Source organism: Sciurus vulgaris (assembly GCF_902686455.1).
Source record: "Sciurus vulgaris genome assembly, chromosome: 9".
Classification (NCBI taxonomy): domain Eukaryota; kingdom Metazoa; phylum Chordata; class Mammalia; order Rodentia; family Sciuridae; genus Sciurus; species Sciurus vulgaris.
Genome location: NC_136469.1, coordinates 125,690,398 through 125,701,882, shown reverse-complemented (window position 1 = coordinate 125,701,882; position 11,485 = coordinate 125,690,398). Strand labels below are relative to the sequence as shown.

The 11,485-nt window shown below is 38.1% G+C and overlaps 1 protein-coding gene across 2 annotated transcripts in view; it reads left to right on the top strand.

The window, feature by feature from the left end:
- The first annotated feature begins 4,932 nt into the window (after positions 1-4,932).
- TBC1D19 (TBC1 domain family member 19) overlaps positions 4,933-11,485 on the top strand; it is a 146,708-nt gene continuing 140,155 nt past the window's right edge. The window contains exon 1 of one of the 2 annotated variants that reach the window (XR_013766309.1): positions 4,933-5,175. Coding sequence is in view for 1 of the 2 variants with exons in the window: in XM_079154517.1 (XP_079010643.1) it covers positions 5,077-5,175 (99 nt within the window). In the remaining variant the exon portion in view is untranslated. The remainder of the gene's footprint in view (positions 5,176-11,485) is intronic. The other variant, XM_079154517.1, reaches the window with a different exon arrangement.

The following is an 11,485-nucleotide window of genomic DNA, read 5'->3' as shown; positions in this document are numbered from 1 at the left end:
CAAGCTTCACTGAAGTAGGAAGAACAGATCACGTGTAGACTTTTTCCTGAACCCACCTGTATCACTTTCAGAGGACTCCCAGGAGTAACAAGAAGAGTCTTTGAAGAGGGCCAAGATCCTAGGCAGTTCTAGCAAACTGTGGTGACAGATAATGGATATCATTATAAGCTCGTTTGTTCCCAAAGTCAATGAGGTCTGTGACAATTGTAACACACACAATACACATAGTAATTTTTATTTATGTTGAGTAAATTTCTGCCAACATGCAATTCAGTTTATTCTGTAGACACAACATGCTAAAAGCAGTATCTTCTGAAACAACTGACAATATTTTTCATTGTACATGGTTGGGGTTATGCAAGCCACACTTGTGTGAATAAAATAAGAATATATCATAAGCTACTGCTGAAGTAAGTGTACCTCACTTTTATGTTAGTCTGGGTGTTTGCTTGTGTTAATTAGGGTGTTTCTGATGTGGTCCACATCCTTGTCATAGGATGCCACTAAGCAGTGGTTTTCAAATGCATCTCCAGCTCCCCTTCAAGGAGATTTGACACAGCATCATATGTAAAATTGATCAATGTAGAGCAGGTCTGAGAAAGGCAGGATCAGGTCAGATTCCCACACTGGTTGGCCCAAAAGTACTTCTGTTGTAAATTTGAGTGAAGTTTGAGCAGATGTCCCTCTGCATTTATTTTTCTTTTTTCTCCATTTATACAGTTGTAACCACTCAGATGAGATTGGAATCCATTTGCTCTTCATCTACTAAGTTGTTTTTTTTTTCTGAAATATCAGAAATGAATGGGTTTTTCTCAAATTCCACTCACTCTGGATACAGTAAGGATTTACAAGGCAAAGTCCCCTTTGTGGGATGGAGATGGAATTCTTCCCCTTCAATTTCTTATAGAACAATGACTTTAAAGTATTAGAATTTCCGTATACACAGGTGGAGACGCAAGGGGTCTGTCTGCCATTGCAGCCCTTGGTGTGCTGGTTACATCACCCCTTTGGGACTGAGAATTCCTTGATAGGAGGGACCATTTCCTACTCGTCTTTGTATTCTATGCCACCCTTAGCCTAGAGCAGGTGTTCTGAAAGATCTTGCAAATTGAATTGGAAAAAGAGAGCTGAGGGCATTCTAGAAGAGAATTATACTCTAACACACTGGTTTCTGTCTGTGTAAGATATATTTTTTGAACATGAGGATTAAGGCTTTTTTTCTTGACTCAGATATGCTTTCAGAATCTAAACTTCTTAATTGTTGCTTTAAGGTTACCAATTGTTCTATCTTTTAAAAAATGATTTTAAGCCTCTGTGCAAGGAATTGTCCTGGGCCCTATTATTAGTGTTGCTATATTTATTTAGTCACTACCCATTCCTTATCAATACTACTGGGCATGTTTTTTAACTTAATTATCTGTTTCAATATTTAATTTATTACTAAATTAATATTTTAATACTAGGTATATTTGATCTTCATAACTTCCTCCAGGTTGGTTTTTTACCCTCCTATTAAGGATGATAAAGGTCAAACTCTGATGGGTGAAGAGACTCATGCAATTCCTAGGGTACATTCTAGAAAGGGAGCTAGAAGCTTATCTGATTGCTGGCACTGTGGTTTTTCTTCTCCCTTCTGTGCTATATGACCTTATTAATTTAAGTGAGCACCTTTATCTCTTTACTTTCCACCCCTCCCAATCTCAAAGGAACTTTTACCATAGTTGTCTTCTTATCTTCTCCCTCTCCTTCCCTTCCATCCTCTCCCTTTTCATCTCCTCTCTTTTCCTTTTTTCTTCTAAGTGAGATTTGTATTGAGATTCATGGGTGGGTGGGGTATTGCCTTGGAGGGACTTTGAAGAGCTGAGATGATCTACTCATTTTGGGGGGTGTGAAATTCTGAGTTGTGGGAGAATGTTTTGTAAAGAAACTATGTTTTTAAGTGATGAATCTTCAGAAAGAGAAATTAGGAAAACTACCCCATTCACAATAGCCTCGAAAAAAATAAAATACTTGGGAATCAATCTCACAAAAGAGGTGAAAGACCTCTACAATGAGAACTATACAACACTAAAGAAAGAAATTAAAGAACACCTTAGAAGATGGAAAGATCTTCCATGTTCTTGGATAGGAAGAATTAATATTGTCAAAATGGCCATACTACCTAAAGTGCTATACAGATTCAATGCAATTCCAATTAAAATCCCAATTGTGTACCTTACAGAAATAGAGCAAGCAATCATGAAATTCATCTGGAAGAATAAGAAACCCAGAATAGCTAAAGCAATCCTTAGCAGGAAGAGTGAAACAGGGGGTATTGCAATACCAGATCTTCAACTCTACTACAAAGCAATAGTAACAAAAACAGCATGGTATTGGTACCAAAATAGAAAGGTAGATCAATGGTACAGAATAGAGGACACGGACACAAACCCAAATAAATACAATTTTCTCATACTAGACAAAGGGGCCAAAAATATGCAATGGAGAAAAGATAGCCTCTTCAACAAATGGTGCTGGGAGAATTGGAAATCCATATGCAACAGAATGAAACTAAACCCATATCTCTCACCATGCACAAAACTAAACTCAAAATGGATTAAGGACCTCGGAATCAGACCAGAGACCCTGCAGATTATAGAAGAAAAAGTAGGTCCAAATCTTCACCTTGTTGGTCTAGGACCAGACTTCCTTAACAGGACTCCCATAGCACAAGAAATAAAAGCTAGAATCAACCACTGGGATAGATTCAAACTAAAAAGCTTTCTCTCAGCAAAGGAAACTATCAGCAATGCGAAGAAAGAGCCTACAGAGTGGGAGAATATCTTTGCCAATCATACTTCAGATAGAGCACTAATCTCCAGAATCTATAAAGAACTCAAAAAACTCTACTCCAAGAATTCAAATAGTCCAGTCAACAAATGGGCTAAGGAAATGAATAGACAATTCACAGAAGAAGATCTACAAGCAATCAACAAACATATGGAAAAATGTTCAACATCTCTAGTAATAAGAGAAATGCAAATCAAAACCACCCTAAGATTCCATCTCACCCCAATTAGAATGGCGATTATCAAGAATACAAGCAACAACAGGTGTTGGTGAGGATGTGGGGAGAAAGGTACAGTCATACACTGCTGGTGGGGCTGCAAATTAGTGCAGCCACTCTGGAAAGCAGTGTGGAGATTCCTTAGAAAACTTGGAATGGAACCACCATTTGACCCAGCTATCCCACTCCTTGGCCTATACCCAAAGGACTTAAAATCTGCATACTACAGAGATACAGCCACATCAATGTTCATAGCTGCTCAATTCACAATAGCCAGACTGTGGAACCAACCTAGATGCCCTTCAATTGATGAGTGGATAAAGAAACTGTGGTATATATATACAATGGAATATTACTCAGCCATAAAGAATGATAAAATTATGACATTTGCAGGCAAATGGATGAAATTGGAGAATATCATGCTAAGTGAGATAGGCCGATCTCAAAAAGCCAAAGGACGAATGATATCGCTGATAAGTGGAGGATGACACATAATGGGGGGGAGGGAAGGGTTAGAGTTAGGGTTAGGGAGGGGGGCAAGTATGGAGGAAGGAACTACTGTATAGAGGGTAAAGAGGGGTGGGAGGGGTGGGGGGAAGGGAAAAAATAACAGAATGAATCAAACAACATTGCTCTATGTAAATTTATGATTACACAAATGGTATGCCTTTACGCCATGTACAAACAGAGAAACAACATGTATCCCATTTGTTTACAATAAAAAAAAAAGAAACTATGTTTTGTAGAAACGATACGTTTTGGTCACTAATTAATTGCCTTTACACGTCACTACCCATTTTGTTTCTTTACTGCTTGCCTCTTTCCAAAGTTGGCTTAATAAACAATTTTATCCAAATGGGATTAGTTAAATCACTTACTTCTAGCTCTAATTTTTTTCAATATATTTCCTTGAAGATAAGAATCATATTTTAAGCCAGGTCGATGGTGCACACCTGCAATCTCAGTGGATTCAGCAGCTGAGGATGGAGGATCATGAGTTCAAGCCAGTCTCAGCATTTTAGTGAGGCCCTAAGCAACTCAGCGAGACCCTGAGTCTTTAAAAAATATATATAAAAAAAGGCTGGGGATGTGGTTCAGTGGTTAAGGATCCTTGGGTTTAATTCCCTGATACCCCCGCCCTGACCAAATCGTATTGATTACATCTTTGTGTTTGGACAGCTCCTTATAAGAAATATTAAGTTGAAAGCGGAATGAATTGTGACTAAATGATTGAATAAATGAATACACATAAGAGGAAGAATTTAGATGGTAATTTCTATGAAGACGACAGTCCTATTCATCTTTAAATTGATGATACTTTGTAGAAAACCTACCAATAATGCTTTTTGGTTAATTTTAGCTGTTAGATGAGAAGAATTTGTTTTCTTATACCAAGCATATAACTAGGAAATTGAAAAGGGAGAAAGTGAAATAAAATTGAGTGCTATGTACAGTCCTAGGTACCTTCACGGGTGTTACTCAGGTAACCATCACAACATCCTGTGAGCTGGGTTATTTTACGGGGGAGGAGACTTGACCTCTCAGATATGAGTGCTCGGCCCAAGCGCGCACAACTAGCCTCAGACCCCGAAAGCCTAGGGTGTAATTTGCCCTATCACTGCATTCACAGCGCTGTTCTGCAGAAATTGAGAAGGGGCTGAGGAACGATCCTACGGTAAAACAACACACATCTCTGTGGGTTCCCCTTCCGCGTCCCATACGGTGTAGCTCAGGAGGCCAGGGCTTCGGTTGTCGCCTTCCGACCACAGGCTAGGCAAGAACAAAGAGGTGAAAGTGACAGCCTTCCCGGGTCTTTTCAGCCCGCGGAACGCAGGTGCTGGGGCTTCGGGCGCGGAGGGGACCAGAAAGGGACGGACACACGGCCCCGCAGTTGCCTGGTAACGCCCGCCGGAGGAGTCCCAGCGTAATAAGGTCCCAGACAAGTGTCCCCGGCCCCGAGTGAGACCCTGTAGCCGGTTCTCTGAGTGCCAGTGGCCTGTCCCCGGGCTTGGCCGGCTAGGGCAGGGGAAATGTTGCAGGAGGAGTCGGATCTGTCCCTCATTATTGCCCAGATAGTCCAAAAGCTTAAGGGCTCCAATCTGTACGCTCAGCTGGAACGGCAGGCCTGGGTAAGTGGGGCCAGGGCGCAGGAGGAGCCGGGCGCGGCCGCGGGCGCCTGTTCTCCTCCACTCCCCTCGCCCACGCCGGGTCTCGCCCCTGCGCTCGCCCTCTCGGCCCTGGTGCACAAAACCTCCTTACCAGTGCTCAGCCCGGGCGTGGGATGACAGATTTTTAAAAGAAGGGTGGGGCGCATCGCGCCTTTCTTCAGGCCGGAGAAGAGCTGAGGCTACTCAGGCATTCACCTATTCTCCCCATTTTACGGGGTCTGGTTTGTTCGGCTGTTTATCAAAGGTGGCTTGGACCACGGCCTCCCTCACTTTTTCCGCCTTCTGGTGGATTCGGGACCTAGGCGTTTTTCGTTCAGCCGGTCTCTGTATACTTTGTTGCGCTTTATCTTCCCTGCAGTGATTTTCCCTGTTAGTCCACCCAGCTTTTACAATGCGGTCATTTACAATGCGGTAGGCTCTGCGAAAGCACGGATTAAGAGACCTTTGCTTTTGTGTGTGTGTGATGCCCTGTAAATGGAGTCAGAGTATGTAAAATTTTGTGCATGCTTTCTGTCATTTAGCGTAAGGTTTTTGAGATTCATTCATGCAGTTGGTATTTCAGTATTTCTGTTCCTTTTTATTGCTGACTAATATTTCCTTGTCTGGATGCCCCATGGTATTTGGGTTGATTACCGATTAAGAGTAAAGTTGACACACACATTCCAGAATAGTTTTTTTCTAGTATATTTTCTTTTTTCAAATACCTAGAAGTGGAATTCCTGAGTCCTATGATGGCCTCCGAGCTTTTCCTAAGTGGCTGTACCATTTTACATTCTCGTCAGCAACTATGAAAATTCCTACTGGTTCTGCATCTTTAATAGCAAGCGATGGCGAGTTTTTATTTATTTATTGCTTCTAATTAATGCATTTTGTTAATTACCCTCTTCAAGTAGGAGCATAGTGATATTTCCCTAGTGGCAAATGACATTAAACCTTTCTCATGTGCTTATATCTGGTGTGGTAATCTTTTCAAGTCTTTTGCCCATTTAAAAATTTGTGTTGTCTTTTTATTGTTGAATTGTAAGGATTATTTATACATGATACAAGTCTTTCATCAGATATGCATCATGCAAATATTTTCTCCTAGTCTGTAGCTTATATATTCATTTTCTTAACTGGGTGTTTCAAAGAGCAAAATTTTAATTTCGATAATTTAAAAATTTTAACCGTTTCTTTCTTATGATTTGTGCTTTTAGTGCCCTAAAAGTCCTTGCCTAATGCAGAGCCTCAGTATTTTTCTTAGGTTTGTTTTAAATAGTTTTATAATTTTGGCTTTTATGTTTAAGTCTGTGATCCATTTTCAGTTAATTTTCTTTAAAACAGTGTAAGATAAAGCCTCCCCTCCTTTTTTCTCCTGTATGAATGTCCATTATTTCCAGTACCCATTTGTTTACAAGCCTATCCTTTCTCCATTGATTTCCTTGGCAACTTTGTTGAAAATCAATTGTACATTGACCTAGTTGTCTATTATCATGCCATACTACACAATCTCGAGTTTTGAAACTTTACAGTAAGCTTTCAAATCAGGTCCTCCAAAATTGTTTCTCTTTTCCAAAATTGTTTCTAAAATTTTTGTGGCAAAGCAAAGGACTTTAGAATCAACTTTTAAGTTACTACAATACTTTTAGGTTTTGGATTGAGATTATGTTGAGTCCATAGATTAATTTGGGGAGAATTAACATCTTAACAATATTGAGTTTTCTGGTTCATGAACATAGTTTATCTTTTCACATATTTATATTGTCTATTTTCTCTTGCCAGTGTTTTGTAGTTTCATTATACATATATTGTACGTTTTTTATTAAGATTTTTCTCTATTTCATATTTTTGATACTAAATGATAATTTTCTTATTTCAATTTCCAATTGTTTTTTGTTAGTATGCTGAAATACAATTGCTACTGGTGTATTTACCATGTGTTTAATAAAGGGCTGAGAACTTTGCTGAACTTACTTGTTAGTTTTAGCACCATATTTGTAAATTATTTAGGATTTTCCAGGTAGATGTATTGTGTACAAATACAGTTTTGCTTTATCTTTTCCAGCCGTGTGTGTTTTATTTCTTTCTCTTACTGTGCTACATAACCCCTTCAGTGCAATATTGTATAGATGCTTTTTATCAAGTTGAGGAAGCTATTTTCTGTTTCTGAATTTCTGAGAGTTTTATTATGAGTGAATGAAATAAATTTTGTTAAATACTTTTCTTGCATGTGTAGAGATGCTTATGTGATTTTTTTCTCTTTCAGTATGTTGGTAAAGTGAATAACACAGGCCAACTTTGAGTATTGCATCAATTTTGCATTCCTGAGATAGATTGCATTTTGGTATGGTGCACTATTCTTTTAATGTACTTTTTGATTCAGTTTGCTGATGTTTTGCTAAAAATTTTGTGACTTTATTCATGAAATATTTGGTAGTTTTCTTGTAACATTTGTATGTGGTTTTGATATTGGGTAATGCTAATTTTAGAAAATAAATTGGGAAGTATTCTTTTCTTTCCCACTTTCTGGAAGAATTTGTGAAGCATTACCCTATTTCCTCCTAAAGTGTTTGATAGAATTTCCAGTAAAGTCACAGGAGTTTAGAATTTTTTTTTCTTTTTTTTGGAAACATTTTTAATGAAAAATTCAATTTTTTAAATACATGCAGGACTAGTCAGGCTATGTGTTTCTTCTTATAAGATTTAGTAGTTCTTAATGTTTCCAAAAGTTATTCTCAGAGGTAGAGAGTAGAATAGTGGTTACCAGAGGTCAGGAAGGGTAGGGGTTCACTGAAAGGTACAAAATGCAATTCAAAAGGAGGATTAAACTCTAGTGTTCTGTAGCACAGTAGGGTTGACTATAGTAAATAATAATTTATTCAAAACAGTTACAAGGGAGAATTTTGTTTGTTTCAACAAAAATGATAAATATTTGAGGGGATGGATATGATAATTACCTTGATTTGACCATTGGATATTGTGTACATGTGTCAAAACATCACAGCCTAGCTCATGCTATGTACATTTATATGTCAATTAAAAATAATAAATCAATAAAAGGTGGTGCTTAATCCATATTATCAAATTTATTAACATGAAGTTGTTCATATCATCCTTTTATTTCCCTTTCAGTGATAGCTCCTCTTCTATTCTTGATATTATAATGGTGTTTTATCTTTTTTTCTTACTTAGTCTGTGTAGGCAGTTGTCAGTTTTACTGATGTTTCAAAGAGCTAGTTGTCTTGTTTTCCTGTTTTCAATCTTTTTTTTTTTTTTTTTTTTTTTAGTGTTTTTCTGCTTGCTTTGGATTTAATTGCTTTTTTTCTAGTCACCTAAGTGAAAATTTATATTACTAATTTGATACTTTTTTCTTCTAATATAAAACTGTAAATTTCTATATACTGTTTTAGATGAGCTAAAATATATTCTGTTGCATTTTCACTTAAAAAAAATTCTCCTGTGACTTTATCTTTGATTCATGGCTGTCTAGAAAAGCATTGTTTAATTTTGAAGTTTTAGGAGATTTTACTGATACCTTCCTCTGATTTCTGGTTTAACACCATCATGAACATAATGTGCTTGTTTTCAGTTCTCTCAAATTTCTTGAAGTTTGTTTATGACACAGAATAAGTTCTATTTTGTTGAATATTTCATGTAACCTTGAAAAGCACTCGCATTCTGCTGTTGCTGTTCTATAAATGTCAATTAGGTCAAGTACTAAAATTGATCATTTTGTTCAAGGTACTGCTCTATAAATATCAATTAGGCCAAGTCTAAGATACTTTTGGATAATTTTGTTCAAGTATTCTCCATGTTTACTGAGCATGGGGGCTTCAGGCAGTTTTAGTCAGGGGTCAGGCTAGGTTTGGGTTTTGTTGCCAGGACCTTCAGTGTACTGCAGGTTTCCAAGTCCTCCAGCGGTGGGCTTCTGTTACCTTGTACTTAGACCAGGTCTTGGTGAATGGGAGCGTTTGCGTCAGTGTTTCTACTTTATCCTCACCGTCATCCATCTCTGCTTGCCGTGCCTTAGAGGGAGATCTCGTCCATGCTTTTGACCTTCCCCCAGCTGTAGTCTTTTTTCAGCCAGTGCTGGACTCTTGGTAGGTGCAGGAGTTCTTTATTCTGTTTCAGTCCACATGTTTTGTACTTGGAGTGCGTCTTTCTCACCTTTGGCATGTTCGACCCTCTTCTCTGTTTGGTAACCAAACTGTGCCTTGTGTCTGTGGCAGGTATTGGATGAAAGGGACATCTGCCGTTCCCTAGTGTTAGTTTATTTCTGCTTTGTATTGTTTTAGGATCCAGAGCCCAAGAGCTTTTGCAGCTATATCAAAGCAATGAATTACTGCCTTGTCTTCAGAACGAGAAAATGTCTAAATCCTTTGCTAGTGGTTTAAGGCCTTTTCCTCTCACATGAGAGGAATGTTTGGTCAATAAAATAGTTTTATGCTTATTCTGCACTGGCAGCCTAGCCCTTCTTACACATTTGTGCCACCAAAGTGTGCTCTTTCTGAATATCCCTGCTTTGCCAAAATCTTTTGTGAGCCTGGTGGAGACAAATGGAAAAGAGCATCCAAAGAAGTGAATTCTCTTCTGCTTTGTGCTCCCAGCTACACAAGACTGACATGCTGGCCCACACCCTCTGTGTAATAGGGAACATTTTAGTTGATTTCTTCTTGCTCCCTTGTGTGGTAGCCTCCTTTTCCTTCTGTGTTCTGCCAAAGGTGAAATAGTCTGGAGTACCGTCTGTCCTTTAAGGAGCTTGTTATTCTTTGGAATTCAGTTCATTTGGGTCTTTTTTTTTTTTTTTTTGGCTGGGTTCAAAAGTTATGATTTTTGTTGATTATACTATTTTTTTCATTGTTGGACTGAGAGTAACATTCTCTTAGATTGGTTTTCTACAATGGAGTTAGCAGAATAATTTTTAAGGTTGCAACTATGTCATGAGAAAGAAAGATTGGTGTGCGATTTTCCTTTCTTGTAATATCCTTGTCAAGCTTTTTATCAAGGTTATACTGCCCTCATAAAAGGAGTGGGAAAGTATTATATCCTTTTTTATTTCCTATTCTCTGCAAGAATCTTATGAGATTTGTTATTTTTTAAGTATTTGGAAAAATTCTTCACAAAGAGGCCTGTGTCTAGAGTTTTCTATTCAGGAAGTTTTCTTTTTTAAAATGAATATACTTTATTTTTAGAATAGTTTTAGATTTACAGAAAAACTGAGCAGAAAGTGCAGAGTTCCCTATCTCCCTCTGCCTTTGCGCGTAGTTTTCTCTATTGTTCACATTTTACGTTGGTGTGTGGTACATTTGTTACAGTTGACTAGTATTGATTTATTATTTGTCACTAAATTACATTAAGGTTCACACTCGCCTAGCCCTGGGTTCAATCCACAGTACTGCAAACAAAACAAAACAAAAACAAAGCAAAACAAAAAATTCTGGCCAACAAATACATAAAAAATGTTCAACATCCCTAGCAATCAGGGAAATACAAATCAAAACTACACTGAGATTTTATCTCACTCCAGTCAGAATGGCAATCATCAAGAATACAAATAACAACAAATTCTGGTGAGAATGAGTGGAAAAAATATACTCATACATCGTTGGGAGGACTGCAAGTTAACACAACCACTCTGGAAAGCAGTATGGAGGTCCTTCAAGAAAACTGGGAGTGGAACTTCTGTATGACCCTCTTTGGTATTTATCTGAAAGAACTAAAAACAGCATACTATAGTGATACAAACCACATAATTGTTTATAACAGTGCAACTCACAGTAGCCAATATATAGAATGGACCCAGGTGCTGGTCAGTAGGTGAATGGATAAAGGAGATGTGGCATATATACACAGTGGAGTTTTACTTAACCATAAAGAAGAACGAAATATGACATTTACAGTACATGGATGGATCTAGGAAAGCATGCTAAGTGAAATAAGCCAGATTTAGAAAAGCAAGGGTTGAATGTTCTCTCATATAGAAAAGCTAGAGACCAAAGTAAGTGGGATGAGGTGGGGTTAGATATCATAAAGACAGGGAGGACAGGGAAGTGGAAGGAGATTGAGGGGAAGGGAAGAAGGACTTGGAAAGGGAGGAAATGCAAAATGAATTCGACAACAATGTACTACAGTGAATTCCACATTTATGTATATCTGTAAAGCACCAACTAAAAATATACAAATGAACGCAAGGTAGGCCAGTAGAGTAGGAAAAAGGGAATATGGGGCAGGAGGATGAAAGGGAAATGGGGGGACACTGGGGACTGAATGGAATAAATTAAATTATGAACCT